The sequence below is a fragment of the Oncorhynchus clarkii genome, chromosome 9, assembly GCF_045791955.1.
Source record: "Oncorhynchus clarkii lewisi isolate Uvic-CL-2024 chromosome 9, UVic_Ocla_1.0, whole genome shotgun sequence".
NCBI lineage: Eukaryota > Metazoa > Chordata > Actinopteri > Salmoniformes > Salmonidae > Oncorhynchus > Oncorhynchus clarkii.
In genome coordinates, this window is record NC_092155.1 from 65104576 (window position 1) to 65121654 (window position 17079).

General features: G+C 40.6%; 1 protein-coding gene across 1 annotated transcript in view; it reads left to right on the top strand.

Moving 5' to 3' along the window:
* The window catches only part of LOC139416750 (protein diaphanous homolog 1), a 47961-nt gene extending 46590 nt beyond the window's left edge, over positions 1-1371 (top strand). The window contains exon 17 of the mRNA XM_071165788.1: positions 392-1371. Within this exon, the coding sequence (XP_071021889.1) occupies positions 392-493 (102 nt within the window). The 3' untranslated portion in view covers positions 494-1371. The remainder of the gene's footprint in view (positions 1-391) is intronic.
* The last annotated feature ends 15708 nt before the right edge of the window (positions 1372-17079 follow it).

The window sequence follows — 17079 nt, forward strand, 5'->3', positions numbered from 1 at the left end:
GGTCAAATACTGTAGCAGTTGAGCCGTGTTTGACTGATATTAGATGTTATTCTTGAGCCACTGTTTTAATGACACACCCTTTGTATTAGCTAACCCTGTAGTGAGTTAAGTGTGGCCATGGATTCATGCCATGGCCACCCGTCTGTCTCATTGAAGATATTTAAGTCCAATAATTGCTTCCATGCTCACACAGTTTATCAGCTCATTATTATAAATGGAGTTTGCAGTGAACTGGATTTACGTTATGCTTCCCAATCAAACCAGGGACATCGGTTAACCCCAGGAATTAGACAAATGTATTATAACCTCTGAAAGAATGAAAGCAACTGAAGTGCTTTGGACTTGAGATGTCAAAAATAATACCTTGGGTCATTTGTCTTTTTTCTTGAAGGTTAAATTCGGAGAGCCGATGGATCAAGATTCTCCGGAGCTGTTTGGCTTGGTGTGCCAGTTTGTCAACGACTTCAAGGGGACACATGCTGAAATCAGATAACAATTTGCTGTCCTTGTGTGACTATCTATAAATCTTCAGCCAATCCAAACACAATTCAGTGCTGCATACTTTGTAATTATGCACATACAAATACACGTTTATTTACTTCAAATTGTACAGAGGCCGAGACTTCTTAGAAATTGCACTGATCAGTGACATATAACATTAATGGCAACCTTGAAACCTTTAAGCGTCTTTGGGTCTTTGAAAAGCGCTATATAAATCACATTATTATTAATATTATTATTGTTATTTGTGTGCACTAAGATGCCACACAAGCTGTGGTTTAATACTATGTTCAGGCAGCTAGACTTGGGGATTGCAATTTCAGTGGGAAAATATTAGAGTGTATAATGCTTTGCTGTAATTAAAAGGAATCTATATGGGATATATAACAGGTACTGTATATTGTTTGAAGACAGTAGACTGATAGTTGGTCGGAATTCATTGTGACAAATTGTCTGAAATCGATTGAAAAAATGTATTGAATTGAAGTTATGAGACAGGGGGAATGCCTACTGGTTTGAATGGTGTCAGCAATGTTGAGCGTGTATTATTTTGAACTTAAAAACATGAATTGGGATATTTATTGTACTATATACTGTAGGCAGAGAACATTTAACAGAACAAGGCTATGTCGATAACTTAATTTGGACAAAAATTCTGACAGAAACTTATAGTCCCAAGCTCTCTACTTTCTGTCCACAGCTGTCTGTCTGATGACAAGTGAACCGAATCACAAAGAACACACACACAGTGGCCTCGCCAGCTGAAAATGGTCCATCTGATTACCCATTTTTCTCTGAACGTGCAGACATTCTTGCCTTGGTCGGGGCCACACAGATTTTCTATTCCAGTACTCCAGTCAGGGATCCAGGACCCTTGCTTTTTGCCATCTGAAATTGATATTTTTTCCCATTGTCCTTCCCTCACTTGCAATTGGTAACGCAGCAGCAAAATGGGTGCTGTTAGCAATTGCTTGAAAATACTTTATATTGATTTGATGAGAGAGAGAGAGTGATTTGATTAATTGAAAATGTACAGAAAATATTTGATTAAATGTGGCTTTCATTCAGAAGATGACTTACTTTTATGATATTACATATTTACCAAGACTGGGTTATTTTTTTTCTCATTTCTGAAACAAATTTGATCTGATTTGATTATAATACTTAGCCATGTCAAGTGTGAAACTTCAAAGCAGGTTGTTTTTATGTAAACCCCCGTTTATACCTGGTGCTAACATGTGTCCTTTGTCCTGATCTTGTCGATATTCTGATTTAAGCCCACATTTCCAGAAATGTGTCTACACATGGTATTAAAATGTGTCTGTTATCTGTCCACTGTGTCCACATTATGGCCATATTTCCTGGTCCCTTCCTTTATGCAAATTATTTCACAGCTATTCTTTCAAAATAATGTTTATTCATTGTAAGACACTTATATTGATGTAATAAGCCAATGGTGCCACCTGTCAATGATTTTAGAGGGCAAAATGTTTATGATTTAGATGATTTCTCGGTCTAGATCTTGTAAGATATACAGACACAATGCGTGCCTGAATACCTCCGGAGGTGGTCAGGAAAATCTGATCACAATCAGATCACAATGTGTCTTTTAATCATCTACACTTGATCAGGACAATGGATGCAAGTTATAACCAGGTATAAACAGGGTTTCTGATAGAATATGTATATGACACCTTGACTCCCACAACCACTCCATGTTATAAACGGCTATAGTAGGTGATGTGTTTAACCTACAGTTGAAGTCAGAAGTTTACATCCACCTTAGCTAAATACATTTAAACTCAGATTTTCACAATTCCTGACATTTTAATCCTAGTAAAAATTCCCCGTCTTAGGTTAGTTAGGATCACCACTTTATTTTAAGAAGGTGAAATGTTAGAATAATAGTATAGAGAATGATATTTTAGCTTTTGTTTCTTTCACCACATTCCCAGTGGGTCAGAAGTTTACATACACTCAATTAGTATTTGGTAGCATTGCCTTTAAATAGTTTAACTTGGGTCAAATGTTTCGGGTAGCCTTCCACAAGCTTCACACTATAAGTTGGGTGAAATTTGGCCCATTCCTCCTGACAGAGCTGGTGTAACTGAGTCAGGTTTGTATGCCTACTTGCTCGCACACGCTTTTTCAGTTCTGCCGACAAATTTTCTATGGGATTGAGGTCAGGGTTTTGTGATGGCCACTCCAATACCTTGACTTTGTTGTCCTTAAGCCATTTTGCCACCACAACTTTGGAAGTATGCTTGGAGTCATTGTCTATTTGGAAGACCCATTTGCAATCAAGCTAAAACTTCCTGACTGTTGTCTTGAGATGTTGCTTCAATATATCCACATCATTTTCCTACCTCATGCCATTTATTTTGTAAAGTGCACCAGTCCCTCCTGCAGCAAAGCACCGCCACATCATGATGCTGCCACCATGTGCTTCACGGTTGGGATGGTGTTCTTCGGCTTGCAAACATCCCCCGTTTTTCTCCAAACATAACGATGGTCATTATGGCCAAACAGTTGTATTTTTGTTTCATCAGACCAGAGGACAATATTCGTCCCCATGTGCAGTTGCAAACCATTGTCTGGCTTTTTTTATGCCGGTTTCGGAGCAGTGGCTTCTTCCTTGCTAAACGGCCTTTCAGGTTATGTTGATATAGGACTCGTTTTACTGTGAATATAGATACTTTTGTACCTGTTTCCTCCAGCATCTTCACAATGTCCTTTGCTGTTGTTCTGGGGTTGATTTGGACTTTTCGCACCAAAGTACGCTCATCATTTTCTGAAATTCTCCAAACTGTTTAAATGCACAGTCAACAAGTGTATTTAAACTTCTGACCCAATGGAATTGTGATACAGTGAATTATAAGTGAAAAAATCTGTCTGTAAACAATTGTTGGAGAAATAACTTTTGTCATGCATAAAGCAGATCTCCTTACCGACAAACTATAGTTTGTTAATAAGAAATTTGTTGGGTGGTTGAAAAACCTAAGTGTATGTCATTTTCCGACTTCAACTGTATATGTTAGATTTGAGTGTATCTGGCAAACAACTCTAGTGCTCTGATTTAACTACCAAGTCCACTGTCTGTTAACAATCACTCTATTCAGATAAATATGTGAAAGTAATATAACTTTTATTTAGACAAGGAAATTATACTCTTTAGTATTCCAGACTAGTCTGGTTCCACTCCTGTGGGCAACAGCCAATCAATAGTATTTCCGTTTCCTATGGAAACTATGAATCCTTTTAATTAGGACAATAATAACTTTTGATTATTACAGATACTCCCCTCCATATGTATTTGGACAGTGAAGCTTAACAAAAAAATTTGTCTCTATGCTCCAGAACTTTAGATTTGAGCATTAAGATGGGCAAAACATAACACGAAATACAACCAAAACAAACTGAAAATTCCTCCAATGAGTTTGTAGAGTCACAAGTTTGAGGTAGTCATTGCGTGCAAGGGATATGGAACCAAATACTAACCTTTGGACTACTTGATGCATTTGGAAAGTATTCAGACCCCTTGACCTTTTCCACATTTTGTTACACTACAGCCTTATTCTAAAATTGATTACAAAAATTAAATTCCCTCATCAATCTACACACAATACCCCATAGTGTCAAAGCAAAAACAGTTATTTATAATTTTTTGCAAATTTGTAAAACATAAAAAAAGTAATATTACTTTTACATAAGTATTTAGACCCTTTACTTAGTACTTTGTTGAAGCAACTTTGGCAGCGATTACAGCCTCTAGTCTTTTTGGGTATGGCGCTACAAGCTTGGCACACCTGTATTGGGTAGTTTCTCCCATTCCTCTTTGCAGATCCTGTCAAGCTCTGTCAGGTTGGATGAGGAGCGTCGCTGCACAGCTATTTTCAAGTCTGGGCTCTGGCTGGGTCATTCAGAAACTTTTCCCGAAGCCACACCTTTGTTGTCTTGGCTGTGTACTTAGGGTCGTCCTGTTGGAAGGTGAACCTTCGCCCCAGTCAGAGGTCCTGAGTGCTCTGGAGCTGAGAGTCTTTAGGTGCCTTTTGGCAAACTCCAAGCGGGCTGTCATGTCCCTTTTACTGAGCAGTGGCTTCCGCCTAGCCACTCTACCACAAAGGCCTGATTGGTGGAGTGCTGGAGAGATGATTGTCCTTCTGGAAGGTTCTCCCATCTACACAGAGGAACTCAAGAGCTCTGTCAGAGTGACCATCGGTTTCTTGGTCACCTCCCTGACCAAGGCCCTTCTCCCCCGATTGCTCAGTTTGGCCAGACGGCCAGCTCTAGAAGGAGTCTTAGTGGTTTCTAACTTCTTCCATTTAAGAATGATGGAGGCCATTGTGTTCTTCGGGAACCTTCAATGCTGCAGAAATGTTATGGTACCCTTCCCGAGCTCTGTGCCTCGACATAAGCCTGTCTTGGAGCTCTACGGACAATTCCTTCGACCTCATGGCTTGAATTTTGCTCTGACATGCACTGTCAACTGTGGTAACTTAGACAAGTGTGTGCATTTCCAAATCATGTCCAATCAATTGAATTTACCGTAGGTGGACTCCAATCAGGTTGTAGAAACATCTCAAGGATGATGAATGGAAACAGGACGCACCTGAGCTCAATTTCGAGTCTTATCGCAAAGGGTTTGAATACTTTTGTAAATAACTAATTTCTACAAACCTATTTTTGCTTTGTCAATTTGGGGTATTGTGTGTAGATTGCTGATGAAAAAAACATATTTCATCCATTTTAGAATAAGGCTGTAACGCAACAAAATGTGGAAAAAAGTTCAGGGGTCTGAATAATATCCGAAGACGCTGTAAGTGAATTTGTCCAAATACTTATGACTTGTTCACATAGTGAGGACTAAAACCATAAAGTGTTTATATTTATAAACGGTAAAACAGATATGTATAAAAACAACCTTAAATTAAAGGTAACATTCAATACCATTGCCTCATATAAAACATTTTTATCTCAAATCCAAAATGCTGGAGTATAGAGACAAATGTAAGATTTTGGCTTCACTGTCCAAATCAAATCAAAGTTGATTTGTCACGTGCGCCGAATACAACAGGTGTAGACCTTACAGTGAAATGCTTACTTACAGGCTCTAACAAACAGTGCGAAAAAAAGGCGTGTGTGTGTGTGTGTGTGTGTGTGTGTGTGTGTGTGTAAGTAAAGAAATAAAACAACAGTAAAAATACATTTGAAAATAACAGTAGCAAGGCTATATACAGACACTGGTTAGTCAGGCTTATTGAGGTAGTATGTACATGTAGGTATGGTTAAAGTGACTTTACATATATGATGAACAGAGAGTAGAAGTAGCGTAAAAAGAGGGGTAGGCAGGTGATGGGACACAATGCAGATAGCCCGGTTAGCCAATGTGCAGGGCACTGGTTGGTCGGACCAATTGAGGCAATATGTACATGAATGTATAGTTAAAGAGACTATGCATATATGATAAAACAGAGAGTAGCAGCAGTGTAAAAGAGGGGTTGGGGAAGGGGGGGGGGGGGGGGGGGGGCTTATGTCAAATTTAAGTGTTTTTTTAATTTTTTTACATTGTATAAAAGTATGGACTCAGCTTAATGGTATATCATACACTACAGTTGGAGAAATATATAGGAAAGCAATGCTGCATTAAAAGTGTATATTCTTGTATTCCCAATTTTGAGAAAAAGCCTTTCAAAGTTTTAACTTCTTTGTCTACACACATTCAATATTAAGGATTCACATGGATTCACATGGGGGCACCTGTCTGTCTTTGGCCTTGTGCTAAACTGAGTGAGAGTGAATGTGGTGACAGTAGTAGCCCACATACAATAAGGAATAACTCCAGGTTAAAATAAATCTTATCTAATCTTTGGCCTATATCTTAACCTGACTTTGGTGCAAGGCATGTTGGTCTTCACATTATTGTCTCTGGTAAACACACACTATATCAAACCAAATCAAAGGGAAGCTTATTTGTCACTTGCAAAGGATACAGCAGGTGTAAACAGTACAGTGGAATGCTTACATGCAGCTTATGTAGCCTGTCTGTCTACTTTTCTGCGTTGTGTTCTGGTATATTGCTAACGAACAGGACTCTGGGCACTCATTGCTGGTTTCTGGTATTTCATTTATCTGGATTGGATGAAATAAATGCAATACAATACAATGAATGGTGAATTTCTCAGATACGGTACATTCAAGGTATCCACATATTTCTGTGAAATAATACAAAATTACTCCAAAGTAATTACTTATTTATCTGTTATTATACCAGGTCAGTTGACTGAGAACACATTCTCATTTGCAGCAACGACCTGGGGAATAGTTACAGGGGAGAGGAGGGGGACGAATTAGGCAATTGTAAACGGGGGATTATTAGGTGACTGTGATGGTTTGATGGCCAGATTAGGAATTTAGCCAGGACACTGGGGTTAACACCCCTACTCTTACAATAAGTGCCATGGGATCTTTAATGACCGCAAAGAGACAGGACACCCGTTTAACGTCCCAGCCGAAAGACGGCACCCTACACAGGGCAATGTCCCCAATCACTGGCCTGGGGCATTGGTATATTTAGGAAAGAGTGCCTCCTACTGGCCCTCCAACACCACTTCCAGCAGCATCTGGTCTCCCAACCAGGGACTGACCAGTACCAGCCCTGCTTAGCTTCAGAAGCAAGCCAGCAGTGGTATGCAGGGTGGTATGCTGCTGGCTATTAACTTCTAGATGCTATAAAAGCTCTGAATTATAAAAATTATGTTGAACAATTCACATTACAAAAGACCACCGGGCTATACTATAAACAGTGATAAACTAGCCACATATGTATGCAATAGATATAGCCATACAACTGTAGACCTACATACCTGGATTGGATGAAATAAATGTAATACAATGAATGGTGAGATTCTCAATGCTGCACACAGTGCACACCTAACATGAGGAAAGGTAAAGTGAGCAAGTGCCAGCACGAGGGAAGCTGCGTTGCAGACAGCCTGCTAGCATGTACTGTAGCTAGCTAGCCTAACATTGCACCACTCGGTAGAAAACGATTTTAGCACAATAATATTTCATCACAAAAGGTTTGCTAGCAACAAAACAAGTTTCACTTGTTCTAAATGTTTATACTACACGCACAGGGTAAACTCCTGTATAGCAAAGCTACAACAGAACACTAAAAAATACATTAATAATAATAATGGCGACAAACGCTGCCCACAAACTGTTAGGGCCTACATAAAGATGTCCCATAAAGCTGTCTTTTCAACACCATAGAGTTAATCCTTACCACCGCTACACCTGCCTATCAGCAGAGTCTTGTCTGACAGCGAAACATTTCATTCAGCCTCATTTACTGCCTTTTTAAAAAACATTGTTGACGTGGCTGACTTGCTTACACAAAATTCTACTGACAATTGAAATGTACAAACTATGGCATAAGGGGACGACGAGCGGATCCGTAATTTTGACTAAGACATTAATGAGCGCACTAGGATGGACGTAGTGAATATAACTATTGGGCTGTTCTTACAGTATTCTCCCTGTACACCAAGTCAGAACCGTAGGATAAATAAAGGAGGTATACAGTATAAGCAGACAATGAAAGCTCTTACAATATTCAATCATTACATTTCTCTAAAACAGGCTATAGGATACATGTGCACCCCCAAGTCAGAACAGTAGGCCAAGGACCAAATTATCAGGGTGAGGCACATGGGCTACTAACAGCTTACTACACAACATACACTTAGGATTACTTTCTTAACTACAGTATACATATCTCCCTGCATATTACATAATTTATGCAGCAGCATACAATGCATTTCTGGACTGTGCTGTGCTCACTTGAACAGGAAGGTGGCATGGTGGTCCTTCTTGTGGGCAAATTTTGTCATCAAACTTTGTCATCAACGTCTTGCATTCTCAAGATTTATAGAAAAAAACAAGGTTGAATCATGACATCAGTGAGCTTCAGGTCGGAGCTTGGAATTACGAGTTGGATGACCGTTCAAAAAATATTTTCCCAATCTGAGCAATTTTTTTCTGAGTTCCCAGTTGTCTTGAACTCACTGAAGTCTTAGATTTCCCAGTTCCGAGTTTCTAGTTGTTTTGAACGAGGCTGAAGTCATGCTGGCTTGACAGCATGGCCAATTTATTCAACCTTTTCTGGCCCATGGTGTTGCATGTGAATGTTTATCCTTTCAAGCTTGGAAAATAGACCCTTAAACGCAGACTTGGACCACACACCCACTCCCCTTAATAGCAGGCTAGTGATGGCTTTGCAACGCTTGCAGTTAGCCACTGATTCCTTCCAAAACACAAATTGTTGAATTTGTGATTTCCAACTTGTTGTGTAATGTTTATGTCCAATGGCTGATGAGTACCGATACGTTTTATGTATAATTTCTCCTCATATGACAAGGATTGAAAAGGATTTGCCAGTAGATTGTCGACTTGATTCATCATGATGACTGCTAGCTTGCTAGCTAAGATTTTGAATGTATGATACTGACATGATCAGTCCAATCAAAGTTATGGTAGATATAATGTGATTTGACGTAATTTTATCCGTGGCCATTTGACCTTATCTGTGGCCTTCTTGGATGGGCACTTCTAACGTAAATCTATGGCAGCACCCAAGGGGCTTGAATTTTTGAGATCTCCCCATAGATTTTGCGATGACATAGTGTCCCCAAGAGTGACAGAACACTGAGCCAATCATGGTGCAGCTAGAGAACATTACCAACCCCTAAGCTCCATATTTTCCGCTGGCTGCCCCACTCCCACAGAAAGTAGCTGTATTTTGGAGCTGCCTTACTCAAGGAAACAAGAAAGAGACCATGTTTGTATGCGGCGTTATTAACTAAAATATATATATTTTTACATTGTTTGCAAACTGATATGTGACACGTATTAATGCCAAAATAACATGCAAAAAATATATACTTGTTTAATTGTATTTTTTATTTAAACAGGTGGGGCTCGAAACAGATCGGGCTCTGCCCTGAATGACAGGTTACCACTGAGCAGGGGTAAAGTAGCTGAGCAGCAGGATGAATATAATAAATAGTAGCAGCAATACGGTGTGTCTGTGTGTGTGCACGTGCGTGTGTGTGAGAGAGAGAGTGTTAGAAGAGTCATGTGAGTGTGCATTATCAGTGCAGATAGTCCGAGGGTGAAGGTAGACAGTCGTTGATTAGCTGTTCAGCAGTCTTACTGTAGTGATGGACTAGGTCGTCTGCATCATGCATCAACAAGGGGATCTATATTCTGAGAGCCTGTTTCTGTCATGCCCCCGACTTTGGTGCAGGGCATGTGATGTCCATGGCCTCTTCATAGCAAAACTCCCTGATCTTCACAAAAAATATATGTTTGTCGAGCTGTGTCCAGTCCAGGTGGTATTTGTATGTATCAGAAATATTAGAACCAGCAATGTCAGTGTCCGGAATATATAGAGAGTGTCTTCAGAAAGTATTCATATCCCTTGACTTATTCCACATTTTATTGTTGTCACGACTCCTACCGAAGGTGGCTCCCCTTCCCGTTTGGGTGGCGCTCGGCGGTCGTCGTCACCGGCCTACTAGCTGCCACTGATCTTTTCCTCCCCCTCCTTGTCTGTTCATTAGTTACACCTGTTGTTAATTCGGTTTTATTAGTTGGGCTTTATTAGCCAGCCGGCCTACCTGCTGGGTGTGCGGGATTGTTTTATGTGTACTCTTTGTACACGCATGTATGTCACGGTTGTTCGTGTATGTTTTTTGGGACTGTTTAGTTCCCCTGTGTTTTGAGGCATTTGTTTTGAGTGGCGCCTGAGTGGCGTCTGTTTTCACCTGGTCGGTGTATAAGTTTTCTCTGAACTCTCTGTCTCCTCCTTCCTCCACTACACCCCGGGCATTAAAATTGTGTTACAGCCTGAATTCAAAATGGATTAAATAAAAAATGTCTCACCCATTTACACACAATACCGTATAATGTCTAAGTGAAAAGATGTTTTTAGACATTTTAGGAAGTTAATTGAAAATTAAATACAGAAATATCTCATTTACATAAGTATTCACAACTCTGAGTCAATACATGTTAAAATCACCTTTTTTTCTGTCAAATTGGTGGTTGATCATTGCTAGACAGCCATTTTCAGGTCTTGCCATAGATTTTCAAGCCAATTTATGTCCAAACTGTAACTAGGCCACTCAGGAACATTCAATGTCGTCTTGGTAAGCAACTATTGTCCTGCTGACAGGTTCATTTGTCTCTCAGTGTCTGTTGGAAATCAGACTGAACCAGGTTTTCCTCTAGGATTTTGCCTGTGCGTAGCTCTTTTACATTTATTTTTATGCTAAAAAACTCCCTAGTCCTTGCCAATGACAAGCATACCCATAACCAATGTTCCCTCAAAATCTTTTTGTCACTGATCAAATTTCACGTCTGCTGAGTGCAAACTTGAATGTTGTGAAAATCCTTCCAGCATGTGTTTATTGTGAACTGAGACTGTACCCATTTTAAGTTCCATATATGTTTGTTGTTGTTGTACTTTTACCCCTTTTTCTCCCCAATTGGTATTTACAGTCTTGTCCCATTTTCTTTATTTTATAAATGTGTAAACATTTCTGTAATGTAACAAAATTAGAAAAAAATCAAGGGGTCTGAATACTTTCCAAATGCACTGTAGTAATACGCTCTAAACCGCTCTGGTGACAAACTTTGCTGCCATCTTTCCAATCATCCATATGGCTGTGAGAACCTATTCAAGTAAGTAAGTACATTTCGAAAATGTAAAAAAAAACAATGATGTATTATTAGCTAACTAGCTACCGTGCAGGCTAACTCAAATGAGCTGCTAACATAGCTAACTAGCTACCGAGCCAACTTTACATAATGTATAGCTAGCTAGCCAAGTGAATTAAATATCACCAGCTACCCAACTTCATATAAGCTAGCTATCTTGATCTATTTATCATTTTTTTTAAAGTTCATTTGTAGGTAGCTAGCTAACAGCCATGGAGGAGGGTGAAAGGATAGCAGCCCCAACTGTCAAAGTGAGAGAGTAGGATATTCTGGATAGGGCAGGTACTTTTGTATTGTTCCAGGCCCTAGAAGTGAGGACAGAGATAATAGTAACATAATATTCAGTGTTGTCTAATTTGAGTATAATGAATTCTGTTTCTTGTGATGTTTTCTGTCCTCAGATACAGAGAGCTGTGAAAGCCTGTCTGCAGATGAATAGGTCCCAATGAATAGCAGTGGTTCTCAGTCCTGGTCCTGAGGACTCAAATGGGTGCACATTTTTGTTTTTGCCTTGGCACTGCACAGCTGATTCAAATGATCAACTCATCATCAAGCTTCAAGTAGTGTTTATGTATTCATTTGTGATGCTAACCCTTGATATGATCCTGCTGTTCTCACATGCTACACATGCACATACTGTATTTTTGCACATGCATCTATCTATCCAATTTTACACGGAACCCAAACAGGCTGTGCGCTTGTGCCATCGTGTGCTATCATGCATACATTTATTTTGTCTCCCTACACCAAACGTGATCACGACACGCAGGTTAAAATATCAAAACAAACTCTGAACCAATTACATTAATTTGGGGACAGGTCGAAAAGCATTAAACATGTATAGCAATTTAGCTAGTTATCTTGCACTTGCTAGCTAATTTGTCCTATTTAGCTAGCTTGCTGTTGCTAGCTAATTTGTCCTGGGATATAAACATTGAGTTGTAATTTTACCTGAAATGCACAAGGTCCTCTACTCCGAAAATTAATCTACACATAAAACGGTCAACCGAATCATTTCTAGTCATCTCTCCTTCCAGGCTTTTTCATCTTTGAACTTATATGGTGATCGGCATCTAAACTTTCATAGTATTACCACGATGACAGGCAAAACAGTTCGTCTTTCAATCACCCACGTGGGTATAACCAATGAGGAGATGGCACGTGGGTACCTGCTTCTATAAAGCAATGAGGAGATGGGAGAGGCAAGACTTGCAGCAAAAATAGAAAGGAGTTCTATTTAGCCCTTGGCATTGCAGACGCTCGTTGGCGCGCTCGAGCAGTGTGGGTGCAATAATTGAATAACATGGACTTCTAAATGTATTTTGCGACACTCGCACACGCGACGTGTCTGGTCTGGTCAGCATGTTATCATGATTTGTTATGAGATATTATATTTTAGTAATCCACAATGACCTGGTGATGTAAAAGACTAATAATAACATTAACTTCCATATTCCTACAGATACCTTGCAATTGGAGATTCCTTTAAAATTATTGCATACAGTTACCGTGTAGGGCACTGCAAGGTTGGGTTACCAGGGCCATCTGGGACTGCCTCCTGTGGGAATTCAGGCATGTGAAGGGTACCTGTGTTCTGCATAACTTCCTGAGGATGGACACGAGGACCAGGAGGGGTTCTGCAGCTTGCCGCCGTGTGCCAGAGGAGAGGTCTACTGCTCTGCAGGATGTTTCAAGGATGGAGGTTAGGAGGCAATCCTTGTGCGGGAGATCTTCACCTCCTACTTCTTCGAAAGAGAGTGCTGTTCCCTGGCAACACCATAGACTACCCTATGCACAACCAAAGGCTCTTTTAAGAGCAATCCATATTGCAATAAGATTATTACTTCATTTATTTAGCTATGTGAACTGCAGATATTCAATTCCCAGTTTCTCTCCTTTTGATTTTTACTTCTCAGGTGACGGTGCTGTTTAGGTAAGGGTGATGTCTGTACAAGACATTTTTTAAGAGTCACCCATATAGATTTTTTTTTAAACAATTAGACATCGTATTACCCACACCTACACACTCGTGTATCAATCTGATTGATGGATTGTGTTGTGCAGTAAGCAGGCTCAGGTGTATACTGGCTCCTTCCACCTTCAAAGACTAGGCAAGAGGACCAACCATGGAGAATAGTAAGACACTTCCTTTTTTCTATTTATATAACTACGCTATATTGTTTGTCCTTGTGTGTCTGTGCATGTTTTTCATTATAAAGTAATCTGCAGCCACTTTGGTCACCAGGTGAGGCCACACACAGATTCCTGTTAAACGCTGTCTCTTTAACGACCAAGTTTTCTTAATAACAGTCTCTCTCCTTCACTTCATCCCCCTCCCCCTTCTCCCTAAATCCTCTAGGTTATATCAGCTGTGTTGTTCAACCCCTCTCACATCTGAACTGGCTACATAGAGCGAACATCATGATCAGAGGTGGGAGGTCACTTGGTCGAGTCAATATGAAATATTATAAACAAGATTCTTTACATTGAAATACAGATAGAGATGTAGTAGTCCCAGAGTTAATGATCCAAGGTCAGTTTTGCATTTCACCTGCTGATGATTATGATGACTGACAGTGTTAAAATAAAATAAAACACAAGGCTTAATCATGCTCTCTCTCTCTCTCTCTGTCTGTCTCTTGTCTGCTGGTATACTTTGATGTAAGAGAGGATGCCAACCCCCAGTCCCATCATCGCCACCTCACCCGCTCTTAAGATAACCTTCGGGCCAACTGGGGGCCCAAGGCTGGTTAGGAGACACCGCTAGAGACACTATTATGTATTCGTGATGAACTGAGAGAATATTAAGTTTAGTAACACTGTAATTCATTAATCATATGCTGTCTTCCCTGCTTCTCTGTTCTTACCCCTTTCCCCTTTGTCTTTTACACTCTCGCACCTCTCTCCCCATCTCCTTTCTTCCTCTGTTTTTATAAAGCACACCAGATGTGCATTGAAGTACAGATTGAACTGTATTTGCAATATAATATTACAATTATAATATGTATAATGCATGTATTAATACTACACCTATCCTGTGTCCTCAGGTCAGTGCAGATGAAGGGAATTAGATATTGAGATTAACCAGTTTTAGAGTATTTACATGATGCATAGGAAGTGTAGTGTACAGTTTTTTTTAAATGCTGTTTTTGTATATATGAATTACAAATCAGTATACAGTGGGGCAAAAAAGTATTTATTCAGCCACCAATTGTGCAAGTTCTCCCACTTAAAAAGATGAGAGAGGCCTGTCATTTTCATCATAGGTACACTTCAACTATGACAGACAAAATGAGGGAAAACAATCCAGAAAATTACATTGTAGGATTTTTAATGAATTTATTTGCAAATTATGGTGGAAAATAAGTATTTGGTCACCTACAAACAAGCAAGGTTTCTGGCTCTCATAGACCTGTAACTTCGTTACCTGTATTAATGGCACCTGTTTGAACTTATCAGTATAAAATACACCTGTCCACAACCTCAAACAGTCACACTCCAAACTCCACTATGGCCAAGACCAAAGGACACCAGAAACAATATTGTAGACCTGCACCAGGCTGGGAAGACTGAATCTGCAATAGGTAAGCAGCTTGGTTTGAAGAAATCAACTGTGGGAGCAATTATTAGGAAATGGAAGACATACAAGACCAGTGATAATCTCCCTCGTTCTGGGGCTCCACGCAAGATCTCACCCCGTGGGGTCAAAATGATCGCAAGAACAGTGAGCAAAAATCCCAGAACCACATGGGGGTTCACCTAGTGAATGACCTGCAGAGAGCTGGGACCAAAGTAAAAAAGCCTACCATCAGTAACACACTACGCCGCCAGGGACTCAAATCCTGCAGTGCCAGATGTGCCCCCTGTTTAAGCCTACTGTAAAGCATGGGGGTGGAAACATCATGCTTTGGGGCTGTTTTTCTGCAAAGGGACAAGGACGACTGATCCGTGTAAATGAAAGAATGAATGGGGCCATGTATCGTGAGATTTTGAGTGAAAACCTCCTTCCATCAGCACGGGCATTGAAGATGAAACGTGGCTGGGTCTTTCAGCATGACAATGATCACAAACACACCGCCCGGGAAACGAAAGAGTGGCTTTGTAAGAAGCATTTCAAGGTCCTGGAATGGCCTAACCAGTCTCCAGATCTCAACCCCATAGAAAATATTTGGAGGGAGATTGGTGAGGGTAGGTAACAACATCTCCACCCCGCTGATCCTCAACACTGGGGCCCCACAAGGGTGCGTTCTGAGCCCTCTCCTGTACTCCCTGTTCACCCACGACTGCGTGGCCACGCACGCCTCCAACTCAATCATCAAGTTTGCGGACGACACAACAGTGGTAGGCTTGATTACCAACAACGACGAGACGGCCTACAGGGAGGAAGTGAGGGTCCTCGGAGTGTGGTGTCAGGAAAATAACCTCACACTCAACGTCAACAAAACTAAGGAGATGATTGTGGACTTCAGGAACCAGCAGAGGGAACACCCCCCTATCCACATCGATGGGACAGTAGTGGAGAGGGTAGTAAGTTTTAAGTTCCTCGGCGTACACATCACAGACAAACTGAATTGGTCCACCCACACAGACAGCATCGTGAAGAAGGCGCAGCAGCGCCTCTTCAACCTCAGGAGGCTGAAGAAATTTGGCTTGTCACCAAAAGCACTCACAAACTTCTACAGATGCACAATCGAAAGCATCCTGTCGGGCTGTATCACCGCCTGGTACGGCAACTGCTCTGCCCACAACCGTAAGGCTCTCCAGAGGGTAGTGAGGTCTGCACAACGCATCACCGGGGGCAAACTACCTGCCCTCCAGGACACCTACACCACCCGATGTCACAGGAAGGCCATAAAGATCATCAAGGACAACAACCCCCCGAGCCACTGCCTGTTCACCCCGCTATCATCCAGAAGGCGGGGTCAGTACAGGTGCATCAAAGCTGGGACCGAGAGACTGAAAAACAGCTTCTATCTCAAGGCAATCAGACTGTTAAACAGCCACCACTAACATTGAGTGGCTGCTGCCAACACACTGACTCAACTCCAGCCACTTTAAAAATGGGAATTAATGGGAATTGATGTAAAATCTGCAAAATTGTAATTATTCGCCTACCTCCTCGTGCCTTTTGCACACAATGTATATAGACTCTCCTTTTTTCTACTGTATTATTGACATGTTAATTGTTTACTCCATGTGTAACTCTGTGTTGTCTGTTCACACTGCTATGCTTTATCTTGGCCAGGTCGCAGTTGCAAATGAGAACTTGTTCTCAACTAGCCTACCTGGTTAAATAAAGGTGAAATAAAAAAATTAAATAAAAATATATCACTAGCCACTTTAAACAATGCTACTTAATATCATGTTTACATACCCTACATTATTAATCTCATATCTATACGTATATACTGTGCTCTATATCATCTACTACATCTTTATGTAATACATGTATCACTAGCCACTTTAAACTATGCCACTTTGTTTACATACTCATCTCATATATACTGTACCCGATACCATCTACTGCATCTTGCCTATGCCGCTCTGTACCATCACTCATTCATATATCTTTATGTACATATTCTTTATCCCTTTACAATTGTGTGTATAAGGTAGTAGTTTTGGAATTGTTAGTTAGATTACTCGTTGGTTATTACTGCATTGTCGGAACTAGAAGCACAAGCATTTTGCTACACTCGCATTAACATCTGCTAACCATGTGTATGTGACAAATACATTTGATTTGAAGTCCGTGTTGCCCAGCAACAGCCCCAAAACATCACTGCTCTAGAGGGG